The following is a 21,244-nucleotide window of genomic DNA, read 5'->3' on the forward strand; positions in this document are numbered from 1 at the left end:
TCCAAGCCCACTCCTCTCCAGGGGAGGCAGAAAGTCGAGCGCGAAGTTTCTCTGTGGCTTCCGCCTGTCGGCGCCTGCAGGCCGGGCCTCCCCGCCCTCGGCGAACCATGCCGTCGGCTCCCGGGCTGCTGGGGCTCCTGGCGGCCGTCATGTCCGTGCTGTCCTCGCTGCTCATCTTCCAGCTCCGGGCCGGCCGGGCCGAGCCGAAGGAGACGGCCCTTCCCCCGGGGGGCCTCTCCCCCGGGGCCGGCGGGCTGTTGGTCCCCGTCGCGGCGGCGCTGGCGGCGCTCTGCCTGGTGCTCAACGTCGGCTGTCTGCTCCTCACCCTCCTGCGCCTCTCCTGCGGCGCCCAGCTCAGCGGGGCCGAGCAGGGCACCGACAGGTAATAATGATAATAATAATAATGTTGGTATTTGTTAAGCGCTTACTAGGTGCAGAGCACCGTTCTAAGCGCTGGGGGAGATACAGGGGAATCGGCTTGTCCCACGTGAGGCTCACAGTTAATCCCCATTTTCCAGATGAGGGAACCGAGGCACAGAGAAGTTAAGTGACTGGCCCACAGTCACACAGCTGACAAGTGGCGGAGTCGGGAATCGAACTCATGACCTCTGACTCCGAAGCCCAGGCTCTTTTCCACTGAGCCACGCTGCTTCCCCGCCCGCAGGTATGCCCCCCCCCCCGACCCGCGCCTGGCCACGGGGGAACGGCCCCCCTCCAGCCTCTGTGCTCGCCGTGGGCGGGGATCCTCTCCTAATCATAATCCTGTTGGTATTTGTTGAGCGCTCACTACGTGCCGGGAGATACGGCGTGGCTCGGTGCAGAGACCCCGGGCTTGGGAGTCAGAGGTCATGGGTTCTGATCCCGGCTCCGCCACTGGTCAGCTGAGTGACTTTGGGCGAGTCGCTTCATTCATTCAAGCGTATTTATTGAGCGCTTACTCACTGTGCTAAGCGCTTGGAATGTACAAATCGGCAACAGATAGAGACAGGCCCTGCCCCTTTGACTATGTGCAGAGCACTGTTCTCAGCGCTGGGGTAGACACAAGGGAATCAGGTTGTCCCACGTGGGGCTCACGGTCTTCATCCCCATTTTCCAGATGAGGTCACTGAGGCCCAGAGAAGTGAAGTGACTCGCCCACAGTCACACAGCTGACAAGTGGCCGAGCCGGGATTCGAACCCGTGACCTCCGACTCCAAAGCCCGGGCTCTTTCCACTGAGCCACGCAGCTTCTCTGAACATCTCATTAAAACAATAGCAAATAAATAGAATCAATAGAATCGTAGAAACAGACGGAGGGACGGATGGGCGTCCCTCTGCGGAGCAGCAGCAGGTGGGCGGCGTGGACGCCGCCTTCGTCTCCTTCCCCTCTCCCCACCCCCGGCCTCCCATGGCGGCGACCTCTCCTCAGGCTCGGGGAGGGGGTGGAAACAACCCACTTCACTTCTCTGAGCCTCAGTTCCCTCATCTGTCAAATGGGGATGAAGACTGGGAGCCCCACGTGGGACAGCCTCATCACCTTGTATCCCCCCCCCGGCGCTTAGAACAGTGCTCTGCACGTAGTAAGCGCTTAACAAATGCCATCATTATTATTATTACGGGGTAATCGGGTTGTCCCACATGAGGCTCACAGTCGTCACCCCCATTTTACAGATGAGGGAACTGAGGCACCGAGAAGTGAAGTGACTTGCCCACCGTCTCACAGCAGACAGGTGGCAGAGCCGGGATTCGAACCCATGACCGCTGACTCCCAAGCCTGGAGTCTTTCCTATGACGATGATGATGATGATGGTGCCGAGCACTGTTCCGAGCGCTGGGGGAGAGACGAGGCGATCAGGTGGTCCCACTTGGGGCTCACAGCCTTCATCCCCATTTTACAGATGAGGTCACTGAGGCGCAGAGACGTTAACTAACTTGCCCAAAGTCACACAACTGAGAAGTGGCGGCGTCGGGATTAGAACCCACGTCCTCTGCTCTTCCCACCGAGCCACCTCCACCCACTCTGTCGGAGTGGGACTCTCTCCCGGGCGGCTTAGCACGGCGCTTAAGTGCCCAATAAATACGATCGCTCGATTGCTTGATGGATTCCCCTTTTGCAGCCAATGCTGCCGGGCTCCTGGACACCCTCTCCTCCATCCCTCCTTCGCCTCCCCCCGGATGCAGGCCAGCTGGAGGAACGGTGGTCAACGGCCCTTTCATACAGTCCGTCGTATTTATTGAGCGCGTACTGTGCGCAGAGCCCTGTACTGAGCGCTTGGGAGAATACACCGTAACCATAAACAGACACATTCCTTCTTGGGTTCGGCTCCAATGTGCAGAGCCGGAGGAAGGGAAAGTGGGGCCCTTCCCCTCCTGCACGGTCCACACCGAGGTCACTGACCCGGGGACCAGGTGCCATGATAATTAATAATAATTAGTAATTATGGTATTTGTTGAGCGCTTAGTATGTGCCAGGCACTGTACTAAGCGCCGGGGTGCCATTCAAGGAATCCGTCAGTGGTATTTACTGAGCACTGACTGTGCAGAGTACCGTACTAAGCACGTGGGAGAGGACAACAGAGTAGGTAGGCACCAACCTACCAGAATTAGATCCTGTTGAGCTGGAGGAGAAGCAGCGTGGTGTAGTCGATAGAGCAGGGCCCAGGAGTCGGGAGGGGTCATGAGCTCTAATCCCGGCTCTGCCATCTGTCTGCTGTGTGACCTTAGGCATGTCACTTCACCGGGCCTCGGTTCCCTCATCTGTAAAATGGGGATTGAGACTGTGAGCCCCATGTGAGACAGGGACTGTGTTCCATTTGCTTGTACCCACCCCAGCGCTTAGTCCATGCCTGGCGCATAGTAAGCGCTTAACGAATGTCATAATTATCATTATTATTGGGGGGGGAGGGTCCTGGAGGGCTGTCTCCACCCTTCCTCTCCCCCGATCCAAATGTCAAACCAGCAGGGAGGTTAGTAGGGTTACTTTTCTTCTTTCTTTCCACAACACCAGTGGGGACCAGTGGACACAGGATGGCTTGACTCAGCAGAGAAGGTCTGCTAGGATTGGGGTCTCTGGGTCCTCATTCTGTCTCTGTAGATGCCTCCCTGTGCACAGATTTGGGTCTGGACCTTTTAAGCACTTCCATACTCATCCCACCCCACTTGGGCCCATCTCCTTTTACTCTGCTGCTTCCTTCCTTTTCTTTCAATCATATTTATTGAGCGCTTACTGTACGCAGAGCACTGTACTAAGCGCTTCGGAGAGTACAGCCGTAAACAGACGCATTCCCTGCCCACAGTGAGCCTACAGTCCCGAGCGGGGGAGGCAGACAGTAATATAAATAAATTACAGATATGTACGTAAGTGCTGTGGGGCTGGGAGGGGGGAAGAACAAAGGAAGCAAGCCAGGGTGACGCAGAAAGGAGTGGGAGAAGAGGAAAGGGGGGCTTAGGGAAGGCCTCTTGGAGGAGGTGTGTTTCCCCAATCTGTCATTTATTTTAATGTCTGTCTCGCCCATTAGACTCTCAGCTCCTTGTGGGCAGGGAGTGTGTCTACCAATGCTATTGTACCATATTTTCCCAAGCATTTAGTCCAGTACCCTGCACACAGTTAGTGCTTAGCAAATACTACTGATTGACCGACATGGCACGGAGGGAGTCCCTCCGAGGTTTCCGACATTATCTATTCCTGTCTCTTCTTTTATACCCTGCCCACTTCTCTCCTTCTGTCGTCCCCTCTGGCTCTCCTTCATCCCAGCCGGGCCACAAGGGGCTCGAGGACCCTGCTTGGGTCGCTGGTCTTTTGAGGGTGACGGCAGCCTCTCGAACAGAAACCTTCAATCTCCCAGGGAAGTTCTCCTCAAGTTCCTTCTTCCTCGCTGGCCTCAAGTTCCCAGTTTTCCAGGCTCTCCCTGATCCCCGACCCCTGCCCAAACCATTCCAGCCCCAGCCGCCATTTTGACCATAACCGACAGCCCCGGCTTCGCCATTTTCTTCTCGGAATCACTCTTCCTGCCCTTTCGGGGCCGTGGAAGGCTGAATCCAGCTTCGTAACGTTGCTTTGAGATGCCCCCGGTTCAAGGTGCCAGGCATTGTTTGGCCTGTGGTGAGCAGAAGCTGTAAAGATCTGGTTGGTTTGAAATCTGGAGCTGTGTCGAGTTTCCTTCTCAAGAGAAAAGGGAACGAGGGGCCAAGAGAGGCAGACCCTAAGACCGTGAGCAACGATGCCATCCGGGGTCAGACCGAAGGTCCATTCAGCCCAGTATTCTGTCTCTGCCAGTGGTGACAGACACAGCTGGAGGATTGGATTTGTACATCAGACCTACATCTGTCGCCTTCTGGGACTGTTAAAGGTGAAATGTAAAGAGGCAGTCCCCACAAAATAAGCAAACAGAATGATTTCTGACGAGGGATCATTAACCCCCGGAGCCCTTGAAGCGGAGACTTAATCATTGCCAGGATGTCTGCATTTTTAAACAAGCTCTTGGGAGACCCTGTGAGGCCACCTGTAGAGGTCAGGGCCTGAAGGCCACTGCCGTGGAGACCCGGTAGGTGTGTGGCTGGCTGAGGGGGGGGCGTGAAAACCCCAGGGGCACACCAGGCCGGGTGAAGGAGGAGCCTGACATTTGGTTTCTCCGCTTGCGGAGGGGCTGAAATTGGTGGCCAAGTCGGGCGGTTCCCCTTCTTCATCAAATGAGGTTTTCCTTTCTGTAAATTCTCCGTGGCCTCGGTGTCTAGGTCATAGAAAGGGGATTCTGGGCAGAACTGGGGACAGAACCCAGGTATCCTGACTCCCCGACCAGTGACTAAAAAGTGCTAGGGCAGGCCGTCTCCCAGTCATCATCAGCCAGCCAGATATGGGTTATTGAAAAAGCTACGCTTATTATTGTTATTAATAATAGTAATAAATTATGGTATTTGTTAAGCACTTACTATGTGCCGGGCACCGTTCTAAGCACGGGGGTAGATACAAGGTAATCAGGTTGGACACAGTCCCCGTCCCACACAGCGTTCACAGTCTTAATTCCCATTTTACAGATGAGGGAACTGAGGCACAGAGAAGTTGTGACATACCCTAGGTCACCCAGCAGACAAGTGGCGGAGCTGGGATTAGAACCCGGGTCCTTCTGACTCCCAGGCCGGTGCCCTATCCGCAAGGCCACGCTGCCGGCTTGCTGGCTGTAAGCTCGCCGTGGGCAGGGAATGTGTCTACCAACTCTCTGGAAAGAGCACGGGCTTTGGAGTCCGAGGTCATGGGTTCGAATCCCGGCTCGGCCACTTGTCAGCTGTGTGACTTTGGGCCAGTCACTTAACTTCTCGGTGCCTCAGTTACCTCATCTGTAAAATGGGGATTAAAACTGTGAGCCCCACGTGGGACAACCTGTTTCCCCTGTGTCTACCCCAGCGCTTAGAACAGTGCTCTGCACGTAGTAAGCGCTTAACAAATACCAACATTATTAACTCTGTTATATCGCTCCCTCCCAAGCATTCAGTACAGTGCTCCGCAGACAGCAATCACTCAATAAATACGATCGATTCTCAGGTCACTACGCGACCGGCGCCCTCCTTAACTCACTCTGGCTAAACCTGCAGGCCCGTGGCGGGGGAGCCCCCCCGGACCGCTCCCGCTGCCACTCACGACCCTCCTCGCCGAGCGGCGGCTTTTCTCACGTCCGACCTGTCACACTCAATTACGTCCGTTGGGCTCAGCTGGGTCTTGAATAGTCCGGGTCTGGGCTGAACAAAGCGTGTTCCCTCCTGTCCCCTGAGCCCCTCCCTCCCCATTCCACCAAAGCGTTTAATTAATACAGCAAAGTCGTTTCTCTTCCCAGCTGAGCGAGGAGCAGAAACAAATCGAGACGGTTCCCTCTCAGAGGGCGCCCCTCGCAAGGAAGATACCTGGAGATCTCTGGGAATCGGGTATCGGGAGGCCCAGGATCTGTGCGCCCGTAGCCCCGGAGGCCGGCAGGTCGGCGGCGGTCAGGAAGGGAAGCCACTCTGTAGTCTCCTGCCAGAACCACCAGGCCTATCCCGACCCTGATCCTGGGAGCCAGACTTGGCAGAATCTCTTCTTCCCAGCTTGCCCACCACCAGCCTGAGATGGTGTGCCAGGGGAGGAGGGCCATAGGCTTAGCAACTGAACTCTCGCCATTCAGTGGCTCAAAACCAGAGCATTTCATAAGCCCGTTGGTCCGTCTTCACTGCAGAGGCAGCCGTCCTGCCCCTGTCCCACACTGATCGTTATTAAGGAGAAAGGCTGCTCGGGGAAGCCGACCCGTGAAGTTCAGTGCGCCGAGTGCCAGGGTTAGGTCCGGTTGGACGCTTGGGAGGACCGAATCCCCAGGTTCACAGGCCCGTGATGCTAACCATCACTGAGAGGCAGCGTGGCTCGGGAGCTCCGCCACTTGCCTGCTGTATGACCCTGGGCAGGCCACTTAACTTCTCTGGGCCTCAGTTACCTCGTCTGTAAAATGGAGATTAAAACCGTGAGCCTCAGGTGGGACGACCTGATTACCCTGTATCTACCCCAGCGCTCAGAACGGTGCTTGGTACATAGTAAAGCGCTTTAACAAATACCATCATTGTTATTAAGCGCTTACTACGTGCCAAGCACTGCACAAAGCACAGCAGCGGATACGAGGTCATCCGGCTGGCTCACCTCCAGGAGGGAAGGACAACCGATGTTTCATCCCCATTTCACAGATGAGAAAACTGAGGCATAGAGAAGTGACTTGCCAAAAGACCTAGAGATGGTGTTTAACCATTAATGATAACAGTAATAATAATGATAATCGTGGTATTTGCTACGCAGTTACTATGTGACAAGCACTGTCCTGAGTGTTGGGGTAGATACGAGCTGAGCAGGTTGGACACAGTCCCCATCCCACACAGGGTTCACAGTCTACATAGGAGGGACAATGGGTATTTCATCCCCATTTTACAAATGAAGAAACCGAGGCCCAGCGAAGTGAAGTGACTTGTCCAAGGTCACCCAACAGGCAGATGGCAGACAGAGCCGGGATGAGAAACCAGGTCCTCTGACTCCTAGGCCCGGGCTCTTTCCACTAGGCTATGCCGCTACACCTGACCCCATCCGATGGTCCTAAATGGGTGAGGGGAAATAATGATGATGGTATTCGTTAAGCGCTTACTATGTGCCAAGCACTGTTCTAAGCGCTGGGGTAGGTACAGGGTAATCAGGTTGCCCTATGTGGGGCTCATGCTTTTAATCCTCATTTTACAGCTGAGGTAACTGAGGCCCAGAGAAGTGAAGTGACTTGCCCATGATCACACAGCAGACAAGAGGCGGAGCAGGGATTAGAACCCACATCCTCTGACTCCCAAGCCCGGGCTCTCTCCACTAAGCCACGCTGCAAGTCACTTAAACCTACTTGCCTTCCCTCCCTCTTAAGACTGTGAGCCCCGTGTAGGTGAGGGATATGATTATCTGGTGTCCACCCAAGCGCTTGGCACACGGTATACCCTTCATCATCATCATCATCATCATCATCTTTTAACGCTACTTCCCAGTACTCCTTAAAGAACTCAGGAAGAAATAATGCCTTGAAGATTGGGCTTGGGAAACCCTAACTCCTCCTAACCCAGGAAAGAGACTTCCCAAACCACCCTATTTTCCCTTGACGAGTTCTCCAAACACCACCCAGCTTTCGCATTGTTCATTCCTGCCCAGCCATCATCCCACAGGGAGTAACCCTGACCTCGGTCTCATGAGTCATGTTCCCACCCGTCTTTCTCCCTGTGTCGCAGGGCTGACTGGTTCTCCTTGGACAGCCACCTCTTCCGGCACATCACCATCGGCTTCCTCTGCTGCGGGGTCTCGGTGTATTTTGCAGGTAAGCGTCTTCCTTTCCGTCGGCACCCTAGGGGCAGGACTCCCTCACGGGAACCAAAGTCTCTGCAAGGGTCAGGTCCCTCGTTCTCTCTCTTCCGCTTTCCCCTCGGGGCTGGTTGGAGGCTGTATGCATCCTTTTTACTAGTCAGCATTTGCTGACCAGTGGAAGGAGGTGACTGGGGGGGGGTCACGCGTTCATTACCACCAGCCGCCTCCAGTTGAGGATTCGATATTGCTGTCCAAAGAAACTTTCTCATCACATTTCTGCCAGGTGGCTTTCCTGAGGCCTGCTAGGAGGGCAGAGGGCTACTCCCAGCAGAGATCAGGAAGCCGTATCCTGCCCCTGCTCTTCCCCTTCCCCAGAGCAACAGAGCGGATGTATGTGATTCTGGTGGGTTTTTTTGTTTTGTTTCCTTTTTTCAATGGCATCTGTTAAGTGTTTACTATTGTGTTATGCACTGTTCTAAGCACTGGGGTAAGTACAGGTTTATCAGATTGGACACAGTCCCTGTCCCATACGGGGCTCACAATTTAAGTTGGAGACAGGAGGGTTTAATCCCCATTTTACAGATGTTAACTGAGGTGCAGAGAAGGTACGTGACTTACCCAAGGTCACACAGCAAGCAATGAGCAGAGCTGAATTTAGAACCCAGGTCCTCTGAGTCCCAGGCCCAGGCTCTTTCTACTAGGCTGTGCTGCTTCTCAGGGAACGCTACCCCATGCCCCGTGCCTACAAGGGTGACGGCAGGAGTGGGAGAAGAACCAAGTTGTCCCAAGCACCCGAGCTCTAGGGAGTGGAAGGAAATTTGAAACAGTGTGTTGGAATGGTCTGGATTTTGGACTCAAAATTGATTGTACACCAGAGGCTCTAGAGCAAAAGTCTTTAGTTTTCCTGGAGAGATACTAGGGTTTTTTAGCTGCATAGATGCTGTGAGAGACAAGGAAAAACAGCACCAGGTGCTGCAAACATTTAAGCACAACAACACAAGGGTGGCCTTTTGGTGTCCCCCGAGTGGCTGGGACAGTGGGTCCCCCATTGGCCTTTTCAGTCACACACGTGCTCCGAGGTGAATTTCACCATCAGCGGGCTCTTCTTCGAATATGAAGGACAAAGATATGTACCGTGAGCAGCGCCGCAGCCGGTTCTGAAGAATGTCTCACGGCTGCCGCCTCCCAGGTCTCGTCGGCTTGTGAGCTCCGGGGCCATCTGGAATACACACGGCGCACACACACAGACACGCACATATCCTCATGAGCCGAGCTGAGGGGCCACGGGAAACAGAAGGGGCCAAGATGGGCCACCAGGGCAGAAAGTCAAACGGCAACAAAAGCCAGTGGAGGAAGACGATAAAAAGTCTTCACCCAGAACAGGAAAGTCCAGGAGCTGTAGCGGTTGAGAAAGGGAACAATTCTAGGAAAAGCTAGGAGAGGGGAGGAATTGAGAGGGGGGAAGGGAAGGGAGGGGAGAGAGAGAAGAAAAAGAGGAGGTGGCGGGGGGAGGAGGAAATAGAAGAGAGGAGAGATTTCCATTTCCTCTAGCTGTAACTTATTTTAATCTGTCTTCTCCTCTAGACTGTAAGTTCCTTGTGGGCAGAAATAGTGCCTCCCAACTCTTTTGTACTGTACTCTCCCAAGCGCCTAGTACAGTGCCCTGCTCACAGTAAGAGCTCAATCAATATCATTGGTTGATTGGATTGACAGAGAGAAAAGAGGACAGAGATATAGTGGAACTGACATTCAGATACAGATAAGAGGTTCAGACCGTGGAACACCTAGAGAAGCTACATTCCACTGAAACACAAACCCTTCAAACCCCACTTCTCTGCTTCTTAAGGGGTTTAGGGGGGAGCAGGCCCCGGCAAGACAGCTGCAACTCTTAAGGGAGAGGAAATGTCAAAGGAAATCAGGAGCATGCTAAGGATGGAGGGTCTGTAGAAGAGAGGCTGGAGACAGAACCTGAGCAGATCCACAATTATGGAATAAAGAGGCAGAACTTTCAGCCTAAAAGTAACCTCTGTGCAGTTTAGTTATAATGGTATGTGCCAAGCACTGTACTACATGCCAGAGGAGTTAGAAGATGGACTGGACACAGTCCCAGTCCCACACGGGGCTCACAATCTAAGTGGGAGAGAGAACAGGAGCTTTATCCCCATTTTACAGATGAAAAAACGGAGGCCCAGAGAAGTGAAGTGTCTCACCCCAGATAATAATAATAATAATGATAATGATGGCATTTGTTAAACACTATGTGCCAAGCACTGTTCTAAGCGCTGGGGTAGATACAAGGTTATCAGGTTGTCCCACGTGGGGCTCACAGTCTTAATCCCCATTTTACAGGTGAGGAAACAGGCACAGAGAAGTTAAGTGGCTTGCCCCAAGTCCCACAGCTGACAAACGGCGGAGCGGGATTAGAACCCACAACCTCTGAATCCCAAGCCCATGCTCTTTCCACTAAGCCACGCTGCTTCCCCGATCACCCAGCAGGCACGTAGCAGAGCCGGGATTAGAACCCAGGTCTCCCGACACCCAGGACCACGCTCTTTCCACTAGACCACGCTAACAGCCCTACAATAGCAGCTTAAAATCTCCAGGCCTGTTGTTAAGCAGTGCCCCTGGACCCGCCTCGGCAGTGACGCTAAGTAAAGCCCACAAGGTGCTTTACGGATACTGAACAGAGAGTCCGATTATCATGGCACTCAAGGGAGGGCAGGGAAACAGCGTAGCTTACTGTAAAGAGCACGAACCTGGGAGTCGGAAGACCTGGATTCTGATCCCAACCCTGTCACCTGTTGCGCGACCTTGGGCAAGCCACAACTTTTCAGTGCCGCAGTGTCCTCATCCCTAAAATAAGGATGTTCTCCCTCCTCCTCAGGCTGTAAAAGCCCCATATGGGACAGGGACCGTGTCCGACCAGATTACCTTGTACGGAACATGGTGCCGGGCACCTAATGAATGCTTCACAAATACCATAATTATCATTATGATGATGCTGACGGGGGATCTAATTATGAAACGTGCAGTCGCCAAACGTCAAAGAGTGATCCTGGGTGAATCCTCTACAGTCATTCCGGGCACGACGCTCTAACCGAGCCGATGCTCTGACAAGATGACTGACATTTAAACCGGGTGATAGTGAATGCTCGGATGAACCCTCGCCTGCCCCCGTTTTACGGACAGAGAATCTGGGGCAGCCAGAACTGCACAACTCGGGAGTTCGAGGGCCCAGATGACGGTTCCTGTCGTGACCGTGACCCAGAGCGAAGGCTCAGAAGAGGTGGGGCTACCCACAGGAATGCCTAGCTAAGGAGACCCACGTCCCTGCTGTTCTTCTCTCCCCAGCTCTGTCCATCTACATGCTGCTGCTCTTTGAGATTGAAACTGGCATCATCGGCGCCTGCATCTCGTCTTCTGGCATCGTCGTCCTGCTCATTACCGTGGCCTACGCCCTCGTCAGGGCTTCCCGGGCTGCCCGGGGCGGTCGGCCGGAGCCGGCCCACACCCTCTTCGAGAACGGCTCGGCCCAGCGGGGGGACGTCCCCGCCGGGGGCCTCAGCGAGAGGGCCGCCCGGCGCCGGCCGGAGATCCACCGTCAGTTCTCCTACCCGCCCTTCCTAGAGCCCCAGCTCCGCCTGGCCTCGCTGGGCGCCGGCGACCCCACCCCCGCAGAAGGCGCCGTTCCCACGGTGCCCCGGGTCCCCGCCGGCCCCGAGCTGCCGCGGACGCCGTCCGCCGAGTCGGGCCCGTTGCAGGCGCAGACCGAGTCCTGGAACGGGGTCACCCGGGAGATGAGGGATGTGCTGAGCAGGAAGGCGGGCAGCCCCGGGAAAGACTCCACATTAGTGTGAGACAAATCATCGCAGGATTATTCAGCCCGAACGGTTCCAGGGAATCTGGAACTGAGGGCCTCAGGTTATGACCGATTTTCCCTGAGCGGCAGCAAAACCTGGCTCTCCGTGGGGCCCTTTGGCTTCTCACAAAGAGCTCTTGTGTGCGTCTTTCAAATTTCGCCAGCAGAGGAAGTAGTTGAGCCCGCCACCGTTAGGTGAGAAGAAACCTCTTGTAGCAGCAGTTTGGCAACTGCTCTGCACATTTTACAGGACTAAGAGATATGGAGAAACACAGGAGGAGAAAAAAGGGGGGCGGGGTGGGCACAAAAACAATCCCGTGATTCTCAGAGTCGCCTCCCTGTGAGATGTGGACATCGTACCTTGTCAGAGAGCCGCCCGCCCCGGCTTCACGGACAAACCCCCATCATCTCGCCCTAGAGTGGGTGCAAAAGCTTTGCTGAAGGTTTCACCCCCTGGGCATCGCTGCCAACCCATGTGCCCAAAAGCCAAATGCCATTTCAGCCGTGTGTCTGAAGGTTGGCAAGAAGGAAGCGGCTCAGTCTGTGGCCAGAGACTGCCGGGGGAGGGATGAAGGGGGAGGTCAGAAGGTGAAACGGAACACCCTGCCATCCTGTAACTGAAATGATCCCTTTCCCTTTGAGGTGGTCACTGCCTCTGGGATACTACTACCTTCGGTTTATTTAGTGGAAACTGAGTTCAGCGGGGTTTAATCAATCGATGGTACTTATTGAGTGCTTATCGTGTGCCGAGCACTGTACTGAGCACTTGGGAGAGTCCGCTAGATTTAGCCACACTCACCCAGTAGCAAAGAGAAGCATGGCCTAGTAGAATGAACTTGGGAGTCAAAGGACCTGGGTTCTAATCTGGGTTCTGCCACTTGCCTGCCATGTAACCTTGGGCAAGTCACCGAAGTTCTCTGTTCTTCAGTTTCCTCATCTGTAAAACGGGGATAAGACACCTGTTGGGCTTTAAGACACTCAATCAGCTCTTCCCCTCCTAACTCGATGATCTCCTATAACTTTGCTCCTCTAATGCCAACCTACACTCTACTCCTCGACCTCGTCTGTCTCACCGACCCCTTGCTCACGCCCTCCCTCTGACCTGGAACTCCTTCCACCTTCACATGACAGACCACCCTGTTCCCCACCTTCAAAGCCCTCCTAAAATCACATCTCCGTGAGGCCTTACCCTACCCAGCCCTCAATTCCCCTACTCGCCTTCCCTTCTGAGTTACCTACAAACTTGTAACTGTACCCTTTAAGCACTTGTATCCGTATGCCACCCTCAGCCCCACAGCACTTATATACATCTCCTTACCCTCTACCATTTCCCCTATCTGCAGTTTCTTCCGTCTGTCTCCCCCTCTAGACTGTAAGCTCCTGGCGGGCAGGGATCACATCTGGGCAAGCTGGGCTCTCTACGCAGTAAGTGCTGAATAAATACCATCGATTGACTGCTTTCCCCCGACGCTTAGTAGAGTGCTTGGCACAGAGTGAACGCTTAACAAGTAATTATTCTTATTACTTTTATGAAGTAGGTTAGATAGGCTCAGAACGGAACCCAGGAATCCTCAGCCCTGACTCCTGGTTCAATGTTCTCTCCTCTTGGCTCAGCCAGCTCAGTAGCTGAGGGTGGGCCTGCAAGTCCAGTGAATAAAGAATCATTGGGAAAGGCTTGAGGTGACTGAAGGGCAGAGAGAGGAGCTGAGAATTTAAGCGGGGAGGGGGTTAGGTTCATCTGCTGTGTGAAATGAGCACGGATGCTTTCAGAGGGCAACCCCACCTCTTCTCTATGTGCCCAGGCTGCTGTTTGGGCTACTAACCCGACGACGACTGATGCAAAATCCTCTTGTCCCTTGGCCTCTGTGGAGGAAGGTCTTTTGCATGTCAACGAGATCTTTGTCCTTCGGAATTCATCTCTGCTTGTTCTTTTCCCCCAAATGCGCTGCAGCTCACTACAACAGGCTAAACCCCCATGGGACTGTTCAGAGTCACAAATGAAGGATTCTGTTGTGCAGTCAAATGAGACTGCTGGGCTACTGTTTGGTTTTTTTCCCCAGTGCCTTCTAATAAGAACAGATATGATTCTACCGGTACTGCTTGGAGGACAGGCAGCCTTTCTTCCAAAGCATTCCTTGAGGAGAAGCGACAGAGACTAATGGATAGAGCACGGGTCTGGGAGTCAGAGGACCTTTCATTCAATAGTATTTATTGAGCGCTTACTATGTGCAGAGCACTGTACTAAGCGCTTGGGATGAACAGGTCGGCGACCTGGGTTCTAATCCCGGCTCTGTCACTTAATAATAATTATGGTACTTGTTAAGCGCTTACTATGTGCCAGGCACTGTACTCAGCATGGGGGTGGATACAAGTAAATCGGTTTGGACACAGTCCCTGCCCCATGTAGGGCTCCCAGTCTCAATCCCCATTTTCCAGATGAGGTAACTGAGGCACAGAGAAGTGAAGTGACTCGCCCATGGCCACACAGCAGACAAGTGGCCGAGCCGGGATCAGAACCCATTGTCTGCCGTATGACCTTGGGCAAGTCACCTAATTTCTCTGTGTCTCAGTTACCTCATCTGTAAAATGGGGATTAAGACTATGAGCCCTGTGTGGGACATGGACTGAGTCCATCCTCATTAGCTTGTATCTACCCCAGTGCTTAGTATAGTGTCTGGCACATAGTAAGTGCTTAACAAATACCATTAAAAAAAAAAAAGAGAGACAGTCTTCGAGTTGCTTTGGGGAATAAATGGACTAGTACCCGAAGGGGCGACCCAAAAGAACCCCTGAAAGAAGACGCAGAATATGGGAGCTAGTTTAATCGGCCAGAAACATGCCCGACCCTTGGGGTGCTGGGGAACAGGACACATGGTGGGCATGGGAGCGTCTCAACACCCCATGGAAACACTTCGGGGTGCGTGACTGGGCCGGATGTAGTTTTCCAACCTGGGAGATGGGGCACATTCAGTAAGTTGGTGGAAAAAGAACAAGAGAAAAGCATGGCCTAGTGGATGGATCACGGGCCTGGGAATCGCAAGGACCTGAGTTCTATCCCAGCTCCGCCACTGGGCTGCTGGTATGATCTTGGGCAAGTCGCTCCACTTCTCTGCACCTCAGTTACCTCATCTGTAACATGGGGATTAATATTGTGAGCCCCATGTGGGTTACGGAGTGTGTCCAACCTGATTAGCTTGTATGAACCCCAGCACTTAGTACAGCGCCTGGCACACAATAAGCGCTTAACAAATACCATTTATTTAAAACACAAAAACAACTCAGGGGGTAAGGAAGGAGGGCTCACTGCTTACAAACTATTTCTCTCCTGGCCACTCTGTCTGAACAAAAGGCGGGAATCAGATCCACCCAGCCTGGTGCCCCCTCCCCCACACTTGCCCTTTGCAGGTATGTTAGAGAAGCCAAGTTCCGCTCGGAAACAGAAGCAAAGAAAGAGCAGCCGGCAAGGGGCTGAGGAGGCGACCAAGCTGTTAGTCCCAAAGGAGCCAGAGCCCTTCTCCCCTTCGTCAACACTGACCTGGGCTGGGGAGGCGGAGCAAGACTCGTCTGGTCTGAGATCAGGTCGAGGATGGAGGCTGCTGCTCATTGGGGCTGGAACAAAATGCTTGTGTCACATCAACGGGGAGGTGGAAAAAAAATCACACAAAAATCAGGACAAACCACCAGGGGGAAGGAAGGAGGCAGGGAGCCGAACCCCAAACCTAGGAGCCCAGCTGGAGACTCACCTGGGAGTCAGAGGCCCTGGTTTCTAATCTCGGCTCTGCCGCTTGTCTGCTGTGTGACCGTAGGCAAGTTGCTTCACTTCTCTTTGCCTCAGTTTCCTCAACTACAAGATGGTGTTCGATTCCTGTTCTCCCTCCTACTTAGACCATGAGCCCCATGTGGGACGGGGACCGTGTCTGATCTGATTAACTTATATCTACTCCAGCGCCTAGAACAGTGCTTGACATATAATAAGGGCTCAAGAAATACTACAATTATTATTATCATTACATCTGCACACATTCGGCAGTCATGGACAAGTGGGGAAACCCAGCCAAGACGTTCGCAATGGGCGGGAGAAGCTTGGGCCTCGGGTGCGATTTGTATGCAGTCTCGATGCACTAGGGAAAGCGGACTGCAAGACTTGAACGCAGGGCCCAATTAGCCAAATACTGACCCGGGGGGTCCCTTTGCCCGCAGCTTCAAACTAGGGAGTCATCGGGCAGTTTGAAAGGAGCCTGGTCTTTGCCCTGCACCAGTTATCTGCAGTCAAATGGCCGTGCTTCCATAAAACCTCGGGGCTCAAGACCCCTAAGCCGGGGGCTAAGGGAGAGGGGAGGGTGAAGTCTGAAGCGCCTAGCACGAGGTGGGGTGGGCTGAGGTTTACATTCTGAAACAAGCGGTGGGTTTGTGGTGCCGATGCCCCAATGGGCCTAGCGAGGCAGCTCTAAATAAATGAGGCGCACACCTTCCACTGGTGGGACTTTTATTCGTTCCCTTTAAACAGATGTTTGCCATGGTAACGTCGACACGAGCTTGTAGTCTTCAGCTCTGCCAACCTGTTTTACAGTCAGGTGCCAGATAGGGCGTAGGGGTGGAATACAAGTGCTTGGGACCAAATAGGCATTTTCTGCTCCTCCTGCCTACGGAGGGGCTCTGATCTCTAAATATCTCCATCCAAAGACAACATCCCAGGTTAGTTAGACTCAGGGTTAAAACCTGCTCTGCAGCTCAAGCATTCATCCATTAATATGAACGGAAACCCCCCAAAACACGACCCTCCCCGCCCTCCCCCACTTTTCCAAGTAGGCATGAAGTTATTTTAGCTATTTTTCTTCTAACATCTTGCAAATGCTCTCCCGCATGAGAACTGTGAGGTGAAAAAGCCACCAGGCATTATAACGGTTTTAGGACTGAGGAAGCATCAGTCGGGATGGTCTTCTACCGGGGGAATTCCTTTACAGAGAGCTTGAAGCTCCCTAAAAGAAACAGGAACGGCGGCTAAGAGAGTTTGGTCCGTCTTTTCCAGAGCTACCTGCGACCCTGTGAAGAAGTCATCTGGTCCTTGAAGCTGATGGCCTGCTTCAGCAGCCCTTCGATGCTGCGGAAATACACGCTACTGTCCGTCATGTTCTTTATAGCGCTGGAACACAGCAGGGAAAGACAGGTCAGGGTAAATACAATCTATCTGGAAGCTGTAAGAGCGGTCAGCAGACAATATGCAGGATGCAACTGGGGTGGGGGTCCGAGGATGGAGGAAGGGGCTGTGGAAGGGGCTTTCTCCGTCGACTCTGACGGTAGTGAAATCCACCGAGAGACCGTGCGTGTGCTGGGAGAAGTCTCAGCGGCCAGTGGAATAATGGGAAGTCCCACCACATTAGATGCTTAATAAAGCCCTGACCCTTCTTTGAAACCAGCACAACAGCTTTGGGATCAAGATGTGGTTTTGCTTTTTGAAGTGTTCCACCCACATTGCCATAAGCCTAGACAGGACCCAGCCCAGTGCACAAGGGATGGCCTGGAAAGTTCTGGAAAGCCACCTAGGGTCAGGGGAGAGGGGTGACTAAAGTTTGGGGCGGGGGGGGACACAGTGGAGAACAGTCATCCTCTCCTGCCCGGTCCTCGAATTCAATGATGTCTGTGCGTTTTGGAAATAATAATAATAATAATGATAACGGCATTTGTTAAGCGCTTACTATGTGCGAGACACTGTACTGAGCGCTGGGTGGATACAAGCAGATCGGGTGGGACACAGTCCCTGTCCCACATGGGGCTCACAATCTCAATCGCCAATTTACAGATGAGGTAACCGAGGCACAGAGAAGTAAAGTGACATGCCCAAGACCACAAGTGGTGGAGCCGGGATTAGAACCCATGACCTTCTCATTCCCAGTCCAGTGCTCTCTCCACTATGCCATGCTGCTGCTCTGATGGAGAAGAAAAGGAAGGGTGAGTGGCGGGAGAAGCAGCAGAAAGGCCAAGGGCTTCTCAAGTGTCCTACCTGCAAGCATACTCCACCGTGTATATGGCGCCTTGACTCTGCTCCTCCCAACTCTGCATGTCAGACTACATGGGAGACAAAAGAGAGGACAAAGTGAAGGCGGCTGTAGAAGCTCCAGAATTCACATAGGAAAGTGAGTTGGTCAAGTCCACCCAGAAAACGCAGCATAATAACAATAATTACAGTAATAATGACAGTGATGATATTTGTTCGGTACTTACTATATGCCAGGTACTTTCTAATGATAATTGGGGTGGACACAGTCCCTGTCCCACACAAGGGCTCACAGTCTTAATCCCCATTTTAAAAATGAAGGAATCGAGGCACAGAGAAGTGAAGTGACTTGCCCACGGTCACACAGCAGACAAGTGGCGGAGCCGGGATTAGAATCCATGACCGTCTGACTCCCACGCCCGCGTTCTATCCGTGCTGCTAGGCACTTGGTAAGCACTTGCTATGTGTCAAGCCCTGAGGTAGATACATGATAATCAGGTCCCACATGGGGCTCACAGATTAAGTAGGAGGGAAAACAGATACTGAGTCCCCACTTTGCAGATGAGGGAACTGAGGCACAGAGAAGTTAAATTACTTGGCTAAAGTCACACAGCAGACTAGTGGTGGAGCCAAGATTAGAAGCCAGTTTCTCTGACTTCCAGGCTCGTGCTCTTTCTACTAATAATAAGAATTAATAATTATGGTATTTGCTAAGCACTTCCTATGGGGCAAGCACTGTTCTAAATGCTGGGGTAGACACGGTAATCAGACTGGACATAGTCTCTGTCCCACATGGGGCTCTGAGTCTAAATGGGAGGGAGAGGGATTTAATCCCCATTTTGCAGGTGAGGGAACTGAGGCCCACAGAAGTCAAGCGACTTGCCCAAGTCACACAGAAGTTAAGCGGTGGAACCGGGATTAAAACCTAGGTCCTAATGACTCCCAGGTCCGTGCTCTTTCCACTAGGCCACACCGCTTCTCATAGACACCCACGGCACCGCCCCCCGCCCCATTGCCAAAAACATATGAATTCTGTATGCATATACTGCTTGTAAACCAATCGGGTATTGTACTAAGTGCTTGGGAGAGCACAAATAACAGACGCATTCCCTGCTCACAGTGATCTTACAGTTTAGGGGGGAGACAGATATTAATATAAATTATAGATATGTGCATAAGTGCTGTGGAGCTAGGGGTGGGGGGAGTGAATAAAGGGAGTAAATCAGGGTGGCGCAGAAGGAAGCGGGAAAGAGGGAATGATGATGTTGGTAGTTGTTAAGCGCTTACTATGTGCCGAGCACTGTTCTAAGCGCCGGGGTAGACACAGGGTAATCAGGCCCCATGCGGGGCTCACAGTCTTAATCCCCATTTTCCAGATGAGGTAACTGAGGCACAGAGAAGTTAAGTGACTTGCCCAAAGTCACGCAGCTGACGAGCGGCGGTGCCGGGATTAGAACCCATGACCTCTGACTCCTAAACCCGTGCTCTTTCCACTGAGCTACACTGCTTGGGAAGGCCTCTTGGAGGAGACGGCTTTGAAAGTGAGGAGAGTAACTGTCTGTTGGATATGAAAAGGGAGGGCATTCCAGGCCAGAGGACAGATGTGGGCAAGAGGTGGGCGGCGGTGAGATAGACGAGATCAAGGTACAGCTGATCAGCTGCAGCTCTGGCATGATTCATTCATTCATTCAATAGTATTTATTGAGCGCTTACTATATGTGCAGAGCACTGTACTACGCGCTTGGAATGTACAATTCGGCACCAGATAGAGACAAGCCCTGCCCATTGACGAGCTTAAAGTCTAATCGGGGAGCTTCCACGGGGAAGCAGATTTGGAGGAGGGGGGGAAAAAATGATCTGTTTTAACGTCGAGGGGCCCATATGATCCCAAGTCCTAAGGGCAAATGGAGCCTCGCAAGTTACCCAAGTTCAGTGTCGTCGATCTCGGCCTGGATGTGGGAGCCGGATATTTCAGAGCTGGCCGAGGCGAGGCTAGCGATTCAGAAGATGGCGCTCTTACTCCCCAGTTGGGAAACCTGCGGGCCAGAGACCCCCCCCCCCGCCCCCAGCTCCGGGGGTCTTTGACTATGCTACACGGGGAGGGGGAACCCAAGAGGCCACAGGGCTTGGAGTCATTCAGCTGGGCTCAGATATTTTGGACAATCTATGCCAGGAACTGGAATATTTCTCCCCAACCTGGGATTGAGGTGCTCCCCTTAGCAGGATCGGTACTGCCTGACAAGTGGAATTCCTTTGTGTTCGTTAGTGGTAATAATAATAATAATGATGTTGGTATTTGTTAAGCGCTTACTACGTGCCGAGCGCTGTTCTAAGCGCTAGGGTAGATACAGGGTCATCAGGTTGTCCCACCTGAGGCTCACAGTTAATCCCCATTTTACAGATGAGGTAACTGAGGCACAGAGAAGTTAAGTGACTTGCCCACAGTCACACAGCTGACGAGTGGCAGAGCCAGAATTCGAACCCATGACCTCTGACTCCCAAGCCCGGGCTCTTTCCACTGAGCGACGATGGCAAGGCCTGGTCTCATCCCACTCGCCTTGGTCAGAGGGTACAAACACCTCTAACACCCACCCCCAACACACACACACCGGTCAGGCATACACCATACCACGTAGCTCACGTGGCATGGGCCCGAGAAATCTTTCAAGGGGGCTCGGGATGAATTCAGACAACTTTCAGAAACTGAAGATTAGCTCAAGGAGGGGGGACCGACTCTCCTATTTTTCCCTTGTCAAGCACGGGTCCTGAAAATTAAGACACTGATCTTCCCAGCCCTCCAGCGTTTACTAGTGGATTTCAAATGCCACCCGTCCCTATGTAAGTCCACATCCACAAACATCGTTACTACTTCCCGGGGCTTTCGGAGGCCCTTAATTAGGAACAAGCAATCTTCCCCTAGAGCGCCTGACGTTTTACACTGTTTCTCAGTGTCCTTTCTTGAAATTCCCAGGACATCCCCTTGGCTGGATAACTAAAGTCAGTTAATGATGTACAATGGCCCTAATGGCAGATTACAGAGTAGCTCATCGGTATGTTAATGAGTGGTTCTAAGTTCTCCTAAAGGCCGGGGGAGGGAGGGGACTGTCAAAAGTTGCCCAGAGCTGCTGAGCTTGTCTCGCACCAGCTCCAAACTGGTTTTGGAGTTTTCCAGAATTCCCGGTGGGTCCACCCCACTTAGCAGGGTTGTGTGGGGAGCGGGAGGCTCTTCCCCTTCCATCCTTGTCAGTCCCAGGCAGAGCTTGGGCAAGGGGTCCCCAGAACTGCTGCTTGATGCTCCATTTAATAATAATGATAATAATGATGCTGGTATTTAAGCGCTTACTATGTGCAGAGCACTGTTCTAAGCACTGGGGTAGACACAGGGTAATCAGATTGTCCCATGCGAGGCTCACAGCCTTAATCCCCACTTTACAGATGAGGGAACTGAGGCAAAGAGAAGTTAAGTGACTTGCCCACAGTCACAGAGCTGACAAGCGGCAGAGTCAGGATTCGAACCCATGACCTTTGACTCCCAAGCCCGAGCTCTTTCCACTGAGCCACGCTGCCACGTTTG

At 53.0% G+C, this 21,244-nt stretch overlaps 2 protein-coding genes across 4 annotated transcripts in view; one reads left to right on the plus strand and one right to left on the minus strand.

Moving 5' to 3' along the window:
• On the plus strand, positions 1-12,556 carry TMEM221 (transmembrane protein 221). Its single transcript, XM_029050448.2, has 3 exons — positions 1-382; positions 7,744-7,829; positions 11,168-12,556. Exons 1-3 carry the CDS (start codon positions 108-110, stop codon positions 11,671-11,673), a joined length of 867 nt encoding a protein of 288 aa, XP_028906281.1. The 5' UTR covers positions 1-107; the 3' UTR covers positions 11,674-12,556.
• BORCS8 (BLOC-1 related complex subunit 8) overlaps positions 8,696-21,244 on the minus strand; it is a 27,648-nt gene continuing 15,099 nt past the window's right edge. For 2 of the 3 annotated variants that reach the window (XM_029050452.2, XM_029050453.1), the window contains exons 3-6: positions 17,677-17,741; positions 16,711-16,818; positions 15,211-15,284; positions 8,696-9,035 (exon numbers count right to left, since the gene is read on the minus strand). In XM_029050452.2, the coding sequence (XP_028906285.1) occupies positions 15,251-15,284; positions 16,711-16,818; positions 17,677-17,741 (207 nt within the window). In that variant the 3' untranslated portion in view covers positions 8,696-9,035; positions 15,211-15,250. Of the gene's footprint in view, positions 9,036-15,210; positions 15,285-16,144; positions 16,819-17,676; positions 17,742-21,244 lie in introns of those variants that run through there. The other variant, XM_029050454.1, reaches the window with a different exon arrangement.

This window comes from Ornithorhynchus anatinus, chromosome X1 (genome assembly GCF_004115215.2).
Source record: "Ornithorhynchus anatinus isolate Pmale09 chromosome X1, mOrnAna1.pri.v4, whole genome shotgun sequence".
Lineage (NCBI taxonomy): Eukaryota > Metazoa > Chordata > Mammalia > Monotremata > Ornithorhynchidae > Ornithorhynchus > Ornithorhynchus anatinus.